General features: G+C 48.9%; 1 protein-coding gene across 38 annotated transcripts in view; it reads right to left on the bottom strand.

Annotated features, from left to right (window-relative positions):
• Nucleotides 1-20,219, bottom strand: part of LOC140915802 (protocadherin gamma-C5-like) — a 384,766-nt gene that overhangs the window by 19,719 nt on the left and 344,828 nt on the right. For 35 of the 38 annotated variants that reach the window (XR_012160287.1, XM_073356153.1, XM_073356112.1 and 32 more), the window contains one exon: nucleotides 8,114-8,172. Coding sequence is in view for 37 of the 38 variants with exons in the window: in XM_073356153.1 (XP_073212254.1) it covers nucleotides 8,114-8,172 (59 nt within the window). In the remaining variant the exon portion in view is untranslated. The other 3 variants (XM_073356115.1, XM_073356150.1, XM_073356154.1) reach the window with 3 other exon arrangements.

Here is a 20,219-nt window from a genome sequence, read left to right as displayed (position 1 = left end):
GGTAGGATGGGAAGGGTGTAAAGTTTTTATCAGCATGAAGTTGGGATGGTCACTGTGATGCTGGCAGGCCAGATGCCTGTTTTTGCCAAGGCTGCAGACATTAGCTAAGAACTGACAACACTGTAGCTGGAGACCAGACCAGGTCACCTGTTTGTTAATTTGCTCAAAACAGGTTTGAGTCTTATAAGAATGTATTTAATATTTAGACTCTACAGAGTGCTTGTGTGTTGCTGCCTACATTAATCTGACTTATAATATCTATATACCATGTTATAAGATAATATTTAAATGTTTCCTCTGTAACTATAAAAGTGTTTTGCTCTGAAATTGTAAACCTCCACAGTCAGGAGAGAAACATTACCAACTGTGAAATACTAGTTTACCAGGGTAGGTGTTACCTCATGCCCAACACTTTGAACCTGCACTGCAGTGTGTCCCGGTCATGGCCCCTTTCTGTCATGCATCATGAAATCTGTCTGTAGGTATCATAATTCCTACGGCTGGAGCGCAGCTGGGACTGGACAGCCTCCTCTCCCCAAATGCTGATGAGATCCAGCAGCGTGGCATTGCTCCAAGCAGCAGATCGCCTGGTGCATGGAGCAGGCATGGCCAACTGGAAAGATGCGCTGAGACCACTGCACACATCACCGAGCAAACAGGAAGGGGACTTTCAAAATTCCAAAGGAATGTACGGGGTGGGGATGATGGTGGGTCACCTGAGGGCAGGGCAGTAGAGTTCATACCAATGACCAGAGAGGCAAGAACAGGCATTGTGGGACACATCCCGGAGGCCATTCGCAGCGCAGTAATCAACCATGGTGTCTACACTGGCCCCGCAGCGCTGTAGCCCTGACACAGAAAACCGTACACCTCTCGGGGTGGGTTTTTTACAGCGCTGCAACTGAGCAGTTTCTGCACACTAAGTGGCTTGGCGGTGTGTAGACCGCAGGAGTTACACTGCAGAAAGCTGCTTTACTGCGCAGAAACTTGCCAGTGTAGTCAGGGCCTAAACTGAAGCCAGAGATCCCCAGGTGCTGCCTCCTGGGTCTGCTCTGAAAGACATTTTGAATAGACAGCTCACTAAAACTCTGTCACTCTTAGGATTTAAATGATAACTCATTTGTATGTCTATGTGTGCTTGCTTTAACCTGTAAATAACTCTTATTTCTTTTTCCTAGTTAATAAACATTTAGATCATTTATTACAGGATTGGCTACAGGCATTTACCTAGGGAGGTGGTAGAATCTCCTTCCTTAGAGGTTTTTAAGGTCAGGCTTGACAAAGCCCTGGCTGGGATGATTTAACTGGGAATTGGTCCTGCTTCGAGCAGGGGGTTGGACTAGATGACCTTCTGGGGTCCCTTCCAACCCTGATATTCTATGATTCTATGATTGTCTTTGGTGTAAAATCTATGGTACCAGTTGGTCTGGGGGTAAGTGACTGGTCTCTTGGGACTGGAAGCAACCTGTGTGGTGTGATTTTTGGCATAAGTGACCATTTATCTTAAGTCCAGTTTGTCTGAGCAGCAAGATAGACTGGAGAGTCTAAGGGGACTGTCTGTGACTCCATGGTGAGACTGTTATAGCAGGGGCGGGCAAACTTTTCGGCCTGAGGGCCACATCAGGTTTCCGAAATTGTATGGAGGGCCAGTTAGGGGAGGCTGTGCCTTCCCAAACAGCCAGGCGTGGCTCGGCCTCCGCCCCCTATCTGACACCCCACTTCTCACCCCCTGCTGGCCCCCCCAGGACTCCTGCCCCATCCAACCCCCCCCGTTCTCTGTCCCCTGATGGCCCCCCTGGGGTCCCTGCCCCATCCACCCCTCTCTGTCCCCTGACCCCCCCCAGACTCCCCCCCGCTCCTGACTGCCCCCCACTGCCCCATCCAACCCCTCCTCTCATTCCTGACTGCCCCTCTGGGCCCTCTGCCCCATCCACCCACCCCTTCTCCCTAACTGCCCCCAGAACCCCTGCCCCTGACTGCTCCTCGCTGCCCCATCCAACCCCCTCTCTGCTTCCTGACTGCTTCCCTGGGACCCCTGCCCCCATTGAACCCCCCTGTTCCCCGCCCTCTGAACACCGTGTCCCCTATCCACACCCCAGCCCCCTGACCATCAACCTGAACTCCCCTGCCCTCTATGCAACCCCCCCTGCCCCACTCCCTGCCCCCTTACCACGCTGCCTGGAGCACCAGTGGCTGGCGGCAGCCGCACTGCCCAGAGCACCAGGACAGGCAGCTGCGCCACCCAGCTGGAGCCAGCCACGCCACCACGCAGCACAGAGCACCAGGTCAGGCCGCGGTCTGCAGCTGCGCTGCCTGGCAAGAGCTTGCAGCCCGCTGCCCAGCGCATTGCGCCAGCAGCGCAGTGAGCTGAGACTGCGGGAGAGGGGGCAGAGCAGGGGAGGGGCCAGGGGCTAGCCTCCTGGGCCAGGAGCTCAGGGGCCGGGCAGGAGGAGCCCGCCGTCCAGATGGCTGCAGATTGCTAACCTCTGTGTTATAGTGATCCAGGAGTTCACAGTTGTTACTGGCTTGGTGAGGTCTAATGATAGAACACACCATCAGTTTGGGGCGTCTGCCCTGTTTTTGACAGTCTGCCCTGAAGTAGGCACTCATGGTTGTGAACCACTCCAGACAACATGACACATGTCATGGGGCTTTAATTTTATTTAACAACAACAAAAAAGAAAAGAAAATGCCCTCTCTGTTGAGCATGTTGTCCAGTATGCCAGTGCTGACCTGCTTTAGGTGGCAGTGTGCAAAGACTGTGCCCTCCTCCAACATCCGCATTCCTGCTCCCAGCGTAAGACCTGCTTCAGTGGCAGCACTCTGCGTGCACTGTCCTGATCTCATCACAAAGGCTTTATGCATTGCATCACATGTGCAATGTACAGTACGGGGCCTGCTTCCATTAGAACACAAGCTCAGAGCACTCCAGTGTTCCTCGCACCGGGGGTAATGCCATGGTAGCGTTCTGTACATGCAGTACTGTGGAAGCAGCTCCTATACTGGTATAGTGTTAGAAATTAGGTACTATCCTTTCAAATAGTTTGTGAGCCTTCTAGTATCCCTAACAATATTCTGTGTGTTTCAGGGCCACCAGAACCCTGCCAGAGCAGCAGTATCTGAAACTAGGCCTCACATGTTATCTGTAGTTAATAAACACAGTTATCTGGACCCGCTGTGCCCATGTTATTCCTTCATAACATCTTTCTTGTGTAACAAGCAAACTACACAATGGCTGGGATGAGGGTAGAAGACAATGGAGGGGTAGCCATTGTCCAGAAAATGGCCACATGGACACTTTGCTAGGAAACGGAGGAGACAATATTAAAAAAAAAAAACATTATGTCCCTGTCTCAGTCTCTCAGACACATGATAAAGCTGTAACATTTGCCCTAGGATAAGCAACCCCTTTAGGTTTAACCAGGTCCAAAACCTCATTGTGACTGTCCTAGGAAAAGTCCAGTACATTTATTATTAGTTATTATTATTACTGTGCCCATGGGCATCCTTACACTGGATACTAACGCCACAATCTGCATTATGCAGCACTAGATGGTAATGATGGTGGGAGAGCACAGGCATGTACTTCACTCTGATTACAGTTGCTTCCAAACATTAAACAACATTTAATAGATTTTCAGATATTCAATTACATGTGCAAAGGATGCGTGTATTTGTATGCTAATGTGCATACACAAGTAGCAGAAATGGCCATGGCAAAGGACAAAAGAGACTGTAAGTCACTTTTACATTCTCCTGTTCTTTGGGCTGGCCTGATTCCTGACATGAATAAGAGCAATCTGAAAGCTGCTTTATGTTATGAGTAGTGTAAGAGCCATCTGGGATCAGTTAGGCTAGCTACTTAGGTGTTTTGCATAACTAGAGTGGTGCAAAGCAGACAGCATTAGTGAATTGGGCCCAAAGATTATGAAAGCCCTATAATTCATAATTCACTTAAGAAGCCTAGATGGGTGAAAATTCACATTAGACATTCTGCTAAGAACTTTAATTCTGAGGCAGATTATATCACTGAATGTCTCATATAAGTTTACAAAGACTGTTTTAAAAGACTTAAAATATTTTCACTCCAAATGAACAGTTGGGGTTGAGATCTGGATCTAAATCTTCCCCAGTTTTCAAGAGTTACAATCAGGTGTGATGGTTCAGCTCCAGCTACAAGAGAAGGGCTGAAGGTGAGAAGTTTGTATGTTAGAACATAGCGTAAGAGTGGCCATACTGGGTCAGACAAAAGGCCCATCTAGCTCAATATCCTGTCTTCTGACAGTGGCCATGCCAGGTGCCCCAGAGGGAATGAATAGAACATCAAGTGTTCCATCCCCTGTCACTCATTCCCAGCTTCTGGCAAACAGAGGCTAGGGACACCATCCCTGCCCATCCCAGCTAACAGCCATTGATGAACCTATCCTCCATGAACTTATCTAGTTCATTTTTTAACCCTGTTATAGTCTTGGCCTTCAGAACATCCTATGGCAAGGAATTCCACAGACTGACTGTGCATTGTATGAAAAAATACATCCTTTTGTTTGTTTTAAATCTGCTGACTATTAATTTCATTTGGTGACCCCTAGTTCTTGTGTTATGAGAAGGAGTAAATAACACTTCCTGATTTACTTTCTCCACACCAGTCATGATTTTATAAACTTCTATCATATCCCCCCTTAGTTGTCTCTTTTCCAAGCTGAAAAGTCCCAGTCTTATTAATCTTTCTTCATACGGAAGCCTTTCCATACCCCTAATCATTTTAGTTGCCCTTTTCTGAACCTTTTCCAATTCCAATATATCTTTTTTGGGCGGGGGCAACCACATCTGCACACAGTATTCAAGATGTGGGCATACCATGGATTTATATAGAGGCAATATGACATTTTCTGTCTTATTATCTGTCTCTTTCTTAATGATTCCCAATATTCTGTTCGCTTTTTTGACTGCCGCTGCACATTGAGTGGATCTTGATCTGTATGTGTCACCCTCTCTGACCTTTGCCCTCTAGTTAAGAGACACTGGGAGCTGGATGTAGAGCTCCAGGTCCTCGGTACTTTCACCAGAAACCATCACCAATAAATGTAAAATATTTTAATGATCAAATTATTTACACATTACCCAAACTATGCTGTTTTGTTTCTCATATTGCTGCATAACTAAGATATATCTTTAAAGCACATCTTCTACAATGTAATGGTCAAAATTCTGTTCTCTGTATACTTTAACTGACATATGCCAAATGGGTTATTCATTATTTTTATTACATTGATAATCTACACTTCATTGTAACAGGCAAGCAGGGGTAGGGCAATCTCAGGGAGCAGGGACTCCTGAACAGTTGCCACTGACTATGAAGCTCAGTCTGGAACTCTGCCCTCTCTGTCCCAAAAGTACAACCACCTACCCTTCCTCAGAAAGAATCCCCTTGGTGTGCAGTTGCCCGCAGTGGAGCAGGAGTAAATGTAGCCTGAAGCTGTTATTGGTGTGTGTAATGTGAATTTTCACACATTTTGATTTTTGCAAAGAGAATGGATGAAAGGCAAAGCTGTTGGCATCTATAGCTACGTCACCTTAACGGAATATTTGCAGACTTTTTAACACTTATGATTTAATTAGTTGCAGAGTTCTTGCTATAGAGTTTTTATTCTGGTTACATTAGCCAGCAATCAACAAACTTTTTTTCTGTTTTTGAAAATGTGTGTATGTATGTATGAGAGAGAGCGAGAGAGTGCACGTGCATGGTCTTGCAAATCCCACCCACATACATATCATATTCACATAGCTGATGGTGTGGAGTGGTATCAAGTTTTTATTGGCATGAATGTAGAGTTTCCTTTTTACTGAGGAGCAATGAATTCACAAGTGAGTTATGCAGGTCACATAAGTGCCAGGAACACCCTTGTGCCACACCACACCTTCATGCACTCTGTAAATGCCACATATTTTATAGAAAATGGTACAGCTAATAATGTTTCTGAGAGTATTAAAAAGGTTCTTTTGGGACTTTAAAAAAAAAATTCTTCTTTCTGCAAAGCCAAAGTCTGCAAAGCTTAGTACCAGGAATTCAACTACACAGAGTTCAGAGGGAGAGAATAAAACATAACTAATAATAGAAAATGCCTCTAAAATAACCCCAATAGCTTTTCTATAGACTCAGTCAATCTCAGTCAGTTCCAGGGCTAAAAGCAAGTGTGGTCCCATTGCAAAGTTCTATTTCTTTCTCCCCACCATGTGGCATGGGGTTGACAGCCCAGGGTTCGAGGAGGCAATTGTAACATTGCTAGGTCAATGACTGAACAGGAGCAGTAATCTGTACAACACTCATTAGGCTTACTCCTAGTCTGTGAGTAGGGGCCCAATCTGGCAAACACTTAAACATGTGCTTAAACCCTAATGCTTTGCTGAACTCAGGCCCAGAAGAACAAGCAGAAGCAAATCAAAGCTCCCTCTAAAGAATAGTTCCTGTAGGCCATGCCAGGAGCTGACCCGTTGGGCAAGTGTGTGAATGTGCAGGGGATAATATTGGTATCTCTACACCAGGGTTTTGGAGCTGTGCTCCAGCTCCGCTCCAGCTCCAGGCAAAAACCTGCAGCTCCACTGCTCCAGAGCTGCTCCGCGCTCCAGCTCTGGGCTCTGCTCCAAAGCCCTGCTCTACTCCTTGGTGACTTTTGCAGAATCAGCAAGTAGGGTCACAAGTACAGGATGACTAGAGTCTCTTCCATTTTCCAAGGGCAGAGTGCTGCATCCACTGTGTCATTGGCTTTACTGGCCCAGAAGCAAAGCAACCACCTGAAATCTCATTGTCACTTTCCTACATAGCATCTTGTGTTACTCCTAGATTGTCGGTCTGATTATAAATTTTATTTTGAATATTTAAACATTATAATTTCCAATCCAAGATATTTGGGATGGGGAAGTGGGAGCTTGATTTGATTTTTTTTAAATATAAATTGTGTTTGCAGTTAGTTGGTGTTTTATATTAATTTACATGTGCCTAGAGATTATGATGGATGCATTTTAATAAATCCAAAAATAAATCATATTAAATTAACCAAGCTAGTCTCCTGATTAATTCTGACTAACCAGATTAATCTCATAAATTCTGAGCCAAATTACTTAGTGACAGGGCTGACTCTATAGCATGTTTCCATGAATGATCCCACCTGGCTCTGTTCCCAGAAAGCAGCCCTCACTGCACACTCCTATTCGCCCATGACTTGCCTCTTTCATATTTCAGATCATGTGAGAATTTAAAATCATTATTATTTGCATTGTGGTAGCACCTAGTACCTGTCCTATTTGCTAGCACCTGGGGAGACTCATATGTCAAATTTTGAAATTAATACTATTACCTACTACTACTACTACTAGCAACAACAAATAGCATGCTAGGGAGAGTTGAAAACTCAGGGGATTGCTAGCATGATATGGAGACTTTCCCCTATAAGTCAGAAGTTTAATTCCAGCCCAGATTCACAGTAATCAAAATTTGACACCAATGTAAAATATATTGGCATTTTCAGTGATTCCAAACTTGCACTGAAATAATTAACCCACCAAGTGAAAGTCTCTGTGTAAACACTTTTATTTTAGAATAAATGTGTCTGATTTTGATTTGACTGGAGCCATTTTTTACTGATTTAAGCAAAAGCAAACTACAGTACTCTTATTCCAAAATAGGAGTGTCCACATGTGCAGGCTTGCACTGAGAAACAAAAGGTATTAATTCTAACCCATTGAGTTATTTCTGTGCAAGTTTGTATGCAGACAAAGCCTCATTCCAGTTCCCAGTAGCCAGTTGTAGGGAGCTAGACAGACGATGCTGCAAAGAACATCAGCAGAATTGGTACTAATACGACCCCTTTTGCGGTGTTTCAGCAGAGAAGGCAAGGACTAAATTGCCCACAAGATTAAACTCCCCTCTCTGGCCAGGAGTGTTCCGCTCCAGGTCAAGCCTGAGCTGCAGAGGCAGGGTCGGGGTGCAGGGGAGTGGACATGAGTCTGGGGGTGGAGGAAGCTTGCCCTGCTTCCTAGGCTGAAATCATGAAATCAACAAGAAAAATAAGAAAAGCCAGCATGTGTGCAGAGGAACAGAAAGTGAATCACTCACCCACTGGTTCCAGGTCTCTGGGCCTGAGAGAAACGCCAGTCTGGGTTAGGCTGAGCTTGCTGCAAGGGAAACAGAAAAGTATTTTAATGCCTCTATTCTTGCCTTTGGAAATCAAAGCAAACTGATTCAGGATTATTGCAGCCTGGAAATACATCCATGCTTAGGAGAAGCTAAAAATGTAGATAAAAGAGAATAATTTTAAAATTCAGTGGAGTAACCAGAAATATATCTCTCCATTGATGTAAAACAAACAAACAAAGACACAAAACAAGAAGATTCCCCTCCCTCTTGAATATTCCTGAATCAAGACAATTGCTAAAAAGCATGACAAAACAATTCAGTGAATAATCTTCCAGAATAAGCTCAGGAAACCAAGCTGTGAAAGAACTGAAGCATGTTATGGACTGATAAGGGCATCAGTTTAATCAGAAGAACTCTATAGTACCAGAAATAATGAGCTGAGGGAGAAGCAGAGTTAATTGATACTGAGAAAGGTGTGTTTTAATGCAGCTGGAATGGTACCAGAACTTCCTAATTTGTCCTTTCTCCCTTTCTAAAAATGCTTGCACAGTGTCTTGATTTCACATTCTATATTTTAATTAATCTTTTCCTGGATACTGTGTCCTTGGTGCATGACAGTATTTTTCTGTCTATGTAGAAAAGAATTCACTTCCCACAACAAAATGTATTATTTGTTTAGGAGACCCAACAGACTATAGACATAACAGACCACTGTGGAACTTGATTAGTGGGCCCTGTATCACTTTCCACCCACATTGATTCATTATCAGACAAGGGGCAGTTTGTAAATAAAGAAATACATGAAACAGCTCTATGTATTAAGTCTTTGTAAGGAGAGCTAAAAGGGAGAACTGTTTTCGGTCTGAAACACAAGTACTTCCAAAAATCATAGACTTCTAGCTATCTTCTTAATTAACTCTGCAGTAATAGTGTACCTCCTTTAGCGCTCTAAAGATGTCTCCTGGGTTATCTTGGGAATGAGCAGTTTAGGCTTTATAAAGCAGAACAGGATTATTCTGCTTGTATATACAGTTACTAAGGAAAATGGAAGATAGATACAGCTGACCTAGTTTTTATTTAGCAGAAGTTGTGATATTACTAATTTACTCATAACTTTAATGATTATGGTAAAGAAAAGCCTCAGAATAACTACTGACTTCCTCACAAAGGAGTCCCATTGCCATCCAAGCTGTATGTATGCAAATTAAAAAGTATCTATCTTTGACTTCTATTTTTAAAAATATTTACACACACTCAACAATACATATATACACACACATTTTGTAAATGAGGTCTTCTCTCTTTATTTTCTGAAATGTTACTGTAATTGTCACTTTCAATTTTAGGACATACAGTTACTGACAAAAATAATTTTAGAGCTAGAACCCAAAATGATCAAACCTGGATGCCTAAATTCAGGCATTTATATCCATGTCTAGGCATCTACATAAAAATAGCCTTATTTTCAACTGTCCTGAGCACCCTCCCATCTCACTGAGTTCAGTGAGAGCTGCAGGTGCCCAGCACCTCTAAAACTGGGGCTACGTATTTATGTTTCCAAGTTTGAAAATGTTGGCCACAGTTGTCATCCTGGTGCGATCAGCGTGTAGTACAATACATCACCAAGTGAAAAGTTTCTGCCACACACCTACAAAATTATCAAAACAGATAAACTTTGTTTTAGCAAACTACTCAGTTCCAAGTCCGGCTTCATAGGTGGAATAAAGTAGTAAGAGGTAAATACAAAAAACTTCATACTTAACCTGAAGAAAAGCTGGAAAGCTTGTCTCTCTGACCAACATAATTTGGTCCAATAAAAGATATGACCTCACCCACCTTGTCTTTCTAATATCCTGGGACCAACACAGCTACAGTAACACTGCATATAACAATGCAATGTGTCACTTACAAAACTTAGGGTATGTAAACAAGGAATGGTCTAAGGAGAAGCTGCAGCTACCTGGGCCAGTCACTCTCAATTTAGGGCTCTGGTCCTGATGTGTTGGATTCTATTCGCACCCAGGCATCCCACCTCCATTATGCCAAGCCCCGACTTTTCCCCCTATCTCTTGCTGGACAGATAGAGGTAATGCACTTTCCCCAGGAGGCCAAAGTGTATTGAAAGGTCTGAAGGAGAAGAGTGGATATTTATGAACAGTGACTCTGAACAGAAAGGACAGCAGGACACACACAGAGCTTACCCCGTCACAGGGACTCACTAAAGCACTGGCCACCTGATCAAAGGCAGCCATGCTCTCCCCTGTAGTGGAATGGCTGAAAGGTTTTACAAAGAGGAAATCCCCTTGATCAGACATTGGAGAGAAACAAGACTTGTAGTGTTGTGCCTGGGACACCAGCCCAGCTCCACCCACATCCAGATACTTGATGAAACCTTCCGAATTCAACTGCCCAGGGAAGTTCAATGCGGACTTGTGGCCTGTCCTCCTACAACAGCGTGAGAGGGGCCAGCCTGCAGCTGCACGGCCCGATTTGAGGCACCTGGTGCCTAGGACAGCCAGCATCACACATGACACCAGCGAAATGGCTACCAGGGAGATGATGAGGTAGAGAGTGACGCTGGATGCTCTGGAAGTCGATTTGGGAAGGTCCAAGGCCTTGGCAAAGTCTTGAACAGTGTTCTCCTCGGGAGAGATGACTAGAGCCACTGAGGCGGACAGGGAGGGGATCCCATTGTCCCTCACCTGGACCACCAGCCTATGGGGTGCTCCTGACACCCTAAGTGCCTCAGTTATTCGGATCTCTCCAGAGTGGAGCTCCACCCGGAAGGGACATGGCTCACTGGTCTCCCGGAGCTGGTAGGAGAGCCAGGCATTGTGACCGCTGTCAGCATCCACAGCCACAATCTTGGTGACCAGATAGCCAGGTTCTGCCGAGGAGGGGACTGTCTGTTGGAAGGCGGAGCCCCTGGGGACGGGTGGGTACACAATGGTGGGCGCGTTGTCGTTCTGATCCAGGACGAACAGGTGGAGCATGGTGGTGCTGCTCAGGGCAGGGGACCCAGCGTCCTGCACCTCCACTAGCACCTGGAACACTTTGTCCTGCTCGTAGTCAAGAGCCCGTAAGGCATAGATGGTGCCGTTCTCTGGGTTGATGTGGAAGTAGGTTGAGATGGGCACATCCTGCATGCCGGTGTCCAGAATGGAGTAGGAAAGCTTGGAGTTGGTGCCCACATCAGGGTCAGAGGCAGATACAGAGAACACAGAGGCCCCAGGAAGGGTGTTCTCCTCAATGTGGGCCGTGTAGGAGGGGCTGGAGAACCTGGGCACGTTATCGTTCACATCAGAGATCTGGAGGAAGATGGTTTGCTCGGTGGACCTTCGAGGGGACCCGGCATCTGTGGCCATAACAGTGATGTTGTATCCAGCAGCCTTCTCTCGATCCAGAGGCCCAGCAGTGACCAGTGAGTAATGCCCTTTGAAGGAGCTCACCAATTTAAAGGGAAGATCATTGCTTATCTGCAGGTGGACATGTCCATTTTCCCCGGAGTCACTGTCCTTGGCGCCAATTAGCGCTATTACAGTCCCCAGGGGCGCATCTTCCTGCACGGGGCTGGACAGGGAGGTCAGCACAATGTCCGGGCTGTTATCGTTCACGTCCACCAGTTCCACCCGGAGGCTGCAGTGCCCCTCCATTGCGGGGGAGCCCTTGTCTCTGGCTCGAACGGCGATCTCGTAAGCACTGGAGTCCTCGTAATCCAGAGGGGCTTTGGTTGTGATCTGCCCTGTCTGGGGGTCCAAGTTGAACAGTCTGAGAAAAGTATCGGGGGCTTTATTGCTGGTTTTGAACGAATATTCAACCTGCCCATTCAGGCCTTCGTCCGAGTCAGTGACGTTCAGCTGTGTAACCAGCGTCCCTGATGGGACGTTTTCTTCTAGAAACACTTTGGAAATCGGCGGATCACACACAGGGGGGTTGTCGTTGGCATCCAGGACATGAACTGTGATCCTGGCAGTGCCTGATCTCACCGGGTCCCCACCATCGAGAGCTGTTAGGGTTAATTGATGGGCCGCCACTTTCTCTCTGTCCAGGGCTTTCTCCAATACGATTTCAGGCATTTTCACACCATCTCCCCTTACATTTATGCTCAGGGCAAAATGGTCACTGGCGCTGAGTTCATAGGTGGAGATGGAGTTGGAGCCCATATCTGGGTCTTCTGCTACCTCCAGGGGTAAGCGAGTCCCTGGGTTCGCTACCTCGGTGATCTCTAAAGAAACTTCCTTCTTCGGGAACTGCGGCGCGTTGTCGTTGACATCCAGGATCTCCACCTCCACCCGGTGCAGCTGCAGCGGGCTCTCCAGCAGCAGCTGGAGCTGCAGAGAGCACGTGGATCTCCGACCACACAGAGCTTCCCGGTCTAGTTTCTCATTCACAAGCAGGACTCCATCGGCCAGGTTCACCTGGAAGTGCTGGCGGCCGCCCTCGCTGACCAGCCGCAGGCTACGGGCCGAGAGGCTCCGCACGTCCACACCCACATCCTTGGCAATGTTCCCCACAAAGGAGCCCGGCTCGAGGTCCTCGGGCACTGAGTAGCGAGTCTGTGCGGGAGCCGGGTCCGGCAGAGAGAGGAAAGCACCGAGCAGCAGGAGCTGCCAGGGCAAACTCGATCTCCCGGCCATGCCGCGCTCTGCTGTGTGTGTCTGAAGCCACTCGGTGCCGCCTCCCTGGCTCCCGCCCCGTTCGCTGCCGCCCGGGAACTCGCGCCGCCGGTTCCAGTGTCCCCAAAGTCCGCTCCTCGGGTGCTCCCGGCTGCCCGGCAGGGCTTAGCGGCTGCTGTGGGGGAGAGGGGGGCGGGGGGGAGGGGGAGGAGAAGAGCTGCAGCCGGAGGGGCGGGAGGGGAGCCGATCTCAAACGCTCAATTCCCCGGCAAAGACCGGCGCAGAAAGTCGGCGGGCGATGGGTGCTGACAAGTGACAATCCCTCCTCCCGACAGCAGTGACCCTTCCCCAAAACTCACTCGGCCTGAACTCCAGGCACACAGCCCCGTCAGACCCCCCTCCCCCCCAGCTCTGCACCGCCGGGACGCTGGCAGTGAGTCACCGGCAAAGGATACCCTAAACCCTGGGGGTGCGTTCAGCTCCGACAGGGTGGCCAATGGAAAGGGCAAGTGCTGAGCAGAGCGCCCAGGGAGAGCTGTGACTTGACACAGAACCCGGGGGGGGGAGGGGCGGGGGGACAGACGCGGTACAGAGAGCGGCCGTGTCCTCTCCCCTGGCCCGGCACTAGAGGAGCTGGCTGCGATTTAGCGCTGTCCTATAGCGCGTCTGGTGCCTTTGGGCCACACGGACCCAGCCAGACACGCTGCAGGTCACACGGCGGGGTCAGCTGGGGACAGTGACCTGGCACCTTCAGGGAGCTCACCTCAGTGGAGCAGCTGCGATCAGGCGGGCTGTTGCCCGAGCCGTTTCCGTGGCTCACAGAGGGTTTCATGAACATGAACTCGCTGATGTCCGAGACTGGAGAGAAGCAGGATCTATACCCCGGGGCAGGGGGGGCCGTGGCGGTCACCTGCACGTCGACCGTGGCGTCCCCCTGGCTGGGCTGTACGTGTCCAAGCAAGGTGTTTGGGGGCACCCGGAGCGTGTCCGCTTTCACACAGCAGCCAACCGTAGCACGTGCATCCCTCCTCACACACCGGACACCCAGCCCCACCAAAGCAACCAGTGACAACGCTGAGATTGTCGCTAATGAAATGATTAAATACAGCGTTAACCTGGGGACGCTCTCACTTTCCGCCGCGTGAGCCGATAACCCCAGGAAGGCTTCGGGGGCATTCTCCTCCAGCAACACCAACACGGTGACGGAGGTGGACATGGGCGGCTCGCCTGAGTCTTTGACTACCAAGGAGAGTTCCTGTGTGGCAGCATCCTGCTCCTGGAGGGCTCGCGTGGTCCGGATTTCTCCGGAGCGCAGGGCCACCCCGAAAAGCCTGGGATCGGTTGCCTGCATTAAATGGTAGGAGAGCCATGCATTTCGTCCAGAGTCAAGGTCCACCGCTGTGATCTTCGTTATTAAGGCCTGGGGGCTGGTAGAGCGAGGAATCCTGAGCTGGACTATTGAGTCCTTCCCGGTCAAAGGGAACTGGATCCCTGGGGCGTTGTCATTTTGGTCTGTGACGAAGACGTGGACCACTGTCCTGCTGCTGAGAGCTGGAGAGCCGCCATCTGAGACTTCCACCTGGAACTGGAAATAAGTGGTTTGTTCGTAATCAAAAGGCAACTTCGCGGAAACCTGCCCACTTGTTGGGTTTATGGAGATGTATGCGGAGGGATCCGTAGCTGGACCTTTCCCCGGGCTGCTCAGAACAGAATAGGAAAGGCGCGAGTTCTGGTCCAAATCAGGATCGGTTGCGGACACCGTGACCAATATTTCCCCCACCTGGTTGTTCTCCTTCAGGACGACGTCATAGGAAGCTCTCTCGAACTGTGGCGTGTTGTCATTGATGTCTGCAACCGTGATGGAGAGAACTGTGTATCGGGAGAGAGAGGGGATTCCCAGGTCAGAGGCGGAGATGGTGACATTGTACTGGAAGACGCTCTCGCGGTCCAGCTCCTGGCTGGTGAGCAGGGAATACTGGTGCTCAAAGTCTTTCCGAAGTTTGAAGGGAAGGCTTCTCGGCAGATGGCACTGGACCTTCCCATGCTCCCCGGAGTCTCTGTCTTTCACGTGTATCACAGCGACCACAGTCCCAGGAGGGGCATCTTCACTCAGGAAGCTGGAGAAGGAGGTGAGGACCACCTCCGGAGGATTGTCATTCACATCCGTGACCTCTACAGTGACGCTGCAATGCTCCTCCATCGTGGGAGAGCCCATATCCTTGGCCTCAACTTCAATCTCGTAGACAGACGCTTCTTCAAAATCTAGATTCCCTTGAACTCGGATTTCTCCCGTTTGATAGTCTATTGAAAATATCCTGCGCAAGGCATCCGAGTTGTGGCTGCCCAGAGAATAGCGTACTTCTCCGTTAGGCCCTTCGTCCATGTCTGTGGCATTCAGTTTAATTACTAGCGTGCCTGAGGGAGAGTTTTCCACCAAACGAGCTTGGTAGGAGGATTTATCGAACACTGGGTGGTTATCATTGGCGTCTAGAACCTGGACAGCAATTCGTGTTTTGCTGGACCTGGGGGGAGAGCCGCCATCCTCAGCTGTCAGAACCAAATGGTGGACAGCTCTGTGCTCCCTGTCTAACGCTCTTTCCAGCACCAGCTCCGGGAATTTGCTGCCATCTGTACGTGCCTTCACGTTGAGATTGAAATTCTCATTGGCGCTGAGGTGGTAGGTCTGCAAAGCGTTAGAGCCCACGTCCAGGTCCTGCGCCTGATGGATAGGAAAGCGGGCGCCCAGAGAGGCCAATTCGTAGATCTGTAAAGTGATCTCGCTGCTCGGGAATGCAGGAGGATTATCATTTATATCCAATATTTCCACTTCAATGCGGTAGAACTCCACTGGATTCTCAATAGCGAGTTTGAGATGCAAGAAGCAACGCAAATTCTGCCCGCAGAGCCGCTCTCTGTCGATTCTGTCATTGACCACTATAATCCCAGTGTTCACATTCACAGAGAAATATTGGGAATCAGAATCAGAAAGAACCTGCAGATTAGCAGCCGCGAGTTTTGCCACATCTGTCCCTAGATCCTTAGCAATATTTCCCACAAAGGCACCTCGAGTCAGTTCCTCTGGGATAGCGTAACGGATCTGGGCGGAAGAGCTATGCAAAAACAAACAGAGAGAAAAGAAAGGCAGGAGTCCCAGGGACCAGGCAGACTTTCCTGCTCCTAGCATCTTACTAAAATCCACAGTAAGAAGCTATGCACAGCAAAGAAAGCGTGTCTGCTTAAACTGCTGGACGATGAATTGTGGATCTGTAATAAAGTATCAGAGAGAGAGGGGTCTGCGCTCACTGTTTATCTCTCTCATTCATTGTTTTGGGCACCTATTGAAAGAGAAAGATACAGCTCTGGCGGGGAAGGGGAGGGGTACACGCTGATCTCCAGTATTAGCCTCTTATTCATTGGCTAAGAGTGTCTTCTCGTTTATCCAATCACTAGCCTCCTTACCGGGACAGCAACACAAGCACCAATCCATGGGCGGAAGTGGCTGCTGTGTAACAAAGGTCCGTGGAATCTGCAATTTTTAACCTAGAGACACTAGGCAAACAGCAGACAATGACGAACAAAGCGAACTCTTTGTGATTTAAGCATGAGTGTCAGCAACAAAGCTTGCAGACGTGTGATCCGGATTACCTGTTTGCAAAACAGAAGCATTTTCTTGAAAACACACACTGATATTTTGCATGAACTGAAACCCTTTAAATTAGGTTCAGAGATAGGTTCAGCCGGTCTCATTTGGAATTGAAAGTTAGTTAAATAAGAACAAATAATCAATTTCCTTTCCTCTCGTTTCCCCTCCCTTCCCTTCCCTTATTAGAGCTTCCAGATTCATCTCATGTAATTAATTGCTTGCACACTTCCTGTCATAACCAAGTTATAAACTTGTCATTGTTTAAGGCACAGTCCAGTGAACTAAATTCCTGATTTCCTGAATCACAAACTAATGAACAACTCATTGTGTGAGCACGAGTGTGTCTGGAATACCTGCCTTACACGCAACATCTGGAGTGTTATTTTACATAAACCAAACAAAAGAAACCCTTGGTGCCTGAGCGTACTTCATGATGGTGATACATTTTCACAGTTCATCCCTAGACACAAATCCCATGTGCTGCTCTGTCCTCAGTCACATAGGCAACACGCTTCAAGACACCCGTGTCATTTGTGAGGAATGAAGGGCAAAAGTGCCATCTCACCTGACCGGATTCATTCGATGTATTTGTACCAGATAAGAAAGTGTCAGTTTCCATCGCTAGGGCACTGGGCGGGGGACAACTCATAGGTCTCATAAAAGTGAAGTCACTTCTGTCTGAGCCTGGAGAAAAGCAGGTCCTATAGCACTGGCTCTGAGAGTCTGTGGACCTGAGTGTCACCTCCATGTATTTCAACGTGCCATCCGTGTTCAGCTGAAGCTTTGGGCTGGAGTGTTTGAAAATGTCCCTAGAGGGTGAGTTGCTCAGGCAGCAGCAAGAGTGTCTGTCTCCTTTCCTGAGGCACTTTGCAGACAGTACGATGAAAGTAACAAGAGACACCATGCTTACTGCCACCAGCGCAATAATTAAATAGAGAGTCAGGTCGGGCTTTTCTTTGGGGTTTGTTAGGAAATCGCGAGATTTGGAGTTTTCCTCCGACGCTTTGTCTTCTAAGGAAACCATAAGGGTGACTGTGCAGGACAAAGCTGGGTCCCCGTTGTCCTTGACTAGCACAACGATTTTCTGCGCGGCCAGGTCTGTGTCTTGGAAGCCCCGGGCGGTCCGGATTTCTCCTGTGTAAGGAGCCACCCGGAACAAGGAGGGGTCTGTAGACTGTGGCAGCAGCGAATAGGAGAGCCAGGCGTTATGGCCAGAATCTGCGTCCACTGCTGTGACTTTGGTGACCAGGTAGCCAGCGGGAACAGACTGGGGTATCCTTTGGGGCGCTGCGACCGGTCTGCCAGTCACCGGGTGCAAAATGACCGGGGCGTTATCGTTCTGATCCAGAATAAAGACGTAGACGGTAACATTGGAGCTGTGAGGAGGAGACCCCGAGTCCTGCACAGCCACGGGGATTTGTAGTACCTGAAGCAACTCGAAGTCAAAAGTGCGCTGCGCGTAAACATTGCCATTGTCCGGGTTAATGTGAACGAAGGAAGAGGCAGGCGCATCCTCGATCTCACTTCCCGCTATAGAGTAAGTGAGGCGGGAATTTTCTCCCTCGTCGGGATCGGAAGCCGACACGGTGCAGAGCAAGGAGCCCGGGGGGCTGTTCTCGCTCAGGAAGGCGTTGTAGGAAGTCTGAGAAAAGCTAGGGGGGTTGTCATTGACGTCCGAAATGTTCAGAAGTATTGTGGTCTCGGTGGTCAGAGAAGGTGATCCTTCGTCTCTGGCAGTCAGCTCAATGGTGTATTGAGAGACCGATTCTCTGTCCAGTTTGTCGCGGGTGATCAGCGCATAGTGGTTTTCAAATGATTTAATTTTGAATGGCAGGTTTGATCCTATTCCTAAACTTACTTCCCCATTGGCACCCGAATCTCGGTCTCGCACATTGAAAAGCCCCACCACGGTCTCCAAGGGGGTATTTTCTGGCACTGGGTTCACCAAGGAGGTCAGCAGGACCTCTGGGGAATTGTCATTGACGTCTTCTACTTCCACCTGGAGAACGCAGTGGCCTTCCATTTCCGGGAAGCCCCTGTCTCGGGCTCTTAAGTGGATTTCATAGAAACCCGCTTCTTCGAAATCCACAGCTCCCTGAACGCGGACGGCGCCAGTGGGGGGATCCAAATCAAACAACTTCCGGACGGAGTCGGAAGTGTGAACTGCAAAGGAGTACTGTACTTCTCCGCTGGGGCCCTCGTCAGGATCAGTAGCATTGAGTTGAATAAGCAGAGTGCCCACAGGGGTGTTTTCCGGCAAGCTGACCTTGTAGACAGACTGGTCGAACACAGGTGCATTGTCATTGATATCCACAACAACCACGGTTATCTGCGCAGTGCCTGACCTGGCCGGATTTCCCCCGTCAATGGCGGTCAGTACCAGATGGTGTTCTCGCTTATCCTCTCGGTCCAGGGCTTGCTCTAGCACCAGCTCAGGGAAGAGTTTGCCGTCCTTAAGCTTCTTCACGTCCAGTGAGAAGTATGGGCTGGGGCTGAGCCGGTAGGAGCTGACAGTGTTGGTCCCCACATCCGGGTCCTGGGCACTCTCCAGAGGGAAGCGCGCAGCCACGGTGGCGGACTCCGCTATCCTCACCGTGCGCTGGGCAATGGGAAAGGTGGGCGAATTGTCATTCAGGTCCAGAATCTCAACCTCCAGGCGGAAAAGTTCAAGGGGGGTTTCTATAACGACCTGCACCGGCAGCACACACCCCGCGCTGGCTCCGCACAGGCTCTCTCTGTCTATCTTTTCATTCACCAGCAGAGTGCCGCTGGCCAGGCTCACCGCAAAGTACCGTCTGCTCTCCGCCGAGCCCAAGCGCAGCCTGCGACCCAAAAGATCCGCCACCTTTAAGCTTAGATCTTGAGCCACGTTCCCCACCACTGTTCCCAGCTCCGACTCCTCCACCACTGAATAGCGAATCTGCCCAGAGACCCAGCCCCAGCCGCACAGGGAAAGCAAACTCAGTACTTGCCATTTCCAAGCGGGTTGCCCAGGGCTTCTGGGCTCCATTTCTGAGCTATCCTCCCCCTAGAAAGAGTCTTTGTCCTGTCCCGGCACACGGGAGGCACCGGGGTCTGGATACGAGCTTCTAAAATCCCCGGTATTCCCCTCCACAGCTGATAGAACGGCGCCCGGGTTTGCCTTGCTGCAGCAGCGATTGTTAGTCACTGAGTGGAGGGGGTGGGTTGGGGGAGGGGAGCTGAATCATAGCCAAAAGGGGAGGGGGATAGAGAGAGGAAGAGCAGATCCCCACAGCCTAGATCAGCACCTCATTGGATGACAGCTCCATCCGCTCTCAGCCAATGACAACGCCTCCTAAACATTTAAAGCTACAGAGACAAGCGCCGCAAGCCAGCGTCAGGAGGACTAACTCCCCCAGAATTACATTTCACAAGCGTTAGTCAGTGGTTATGGCAGCTAAATTTAGCAGCTCAGATTTTTGTTCTCAAGGAAACAGCACGTCGTGGAAGCATACAACGTACAAATCCTCATTATTTTGCTTTGGCAACCACAATCTGACTTCAGATGTCACCCATCTCATCTCAACAAAGGACAAATCCTCAGCTGTGATGAATGCAGAACCCTGATCTCTGTATACAATGTTTTCATACGCTATGAAAAGTTATTTGTTAAAGCCCGATGAACCCTCCACATCAAACATTTCACTGGTCTGGCGAAATATCCCCAATATTATTTTGAAGCCTCAGGGTAACCAGATAGATCAGAGCACTTTCTAAACACCTAGCCACTGCCACCTTTCAACACAAGACTTAGAAATCTGTCAGGGCCTTCCAACACAACTGCGATAATTTACCCGCCAAGAGA

Source organism: Lepidochelys kempii, chromosome 8 (assembly GCF_965140265.1).
Source record: "Lepidochelys kempii isolate rLepKem1 chromosome 8, rLepKem1.hap2, whole genome shotgun sequence".
Classification (NCBI taxonomy): Eukaryota; Metazoa; Chordata; order Testudines; family Cheloniidae; genus Lepidochelys; species Lepidochelys kempii.
The sequence above is the reverse complement of the archived record's forward strand: the minus strand, read 5'-3'. Positions and strand labels throughout refer to the sequence as shown.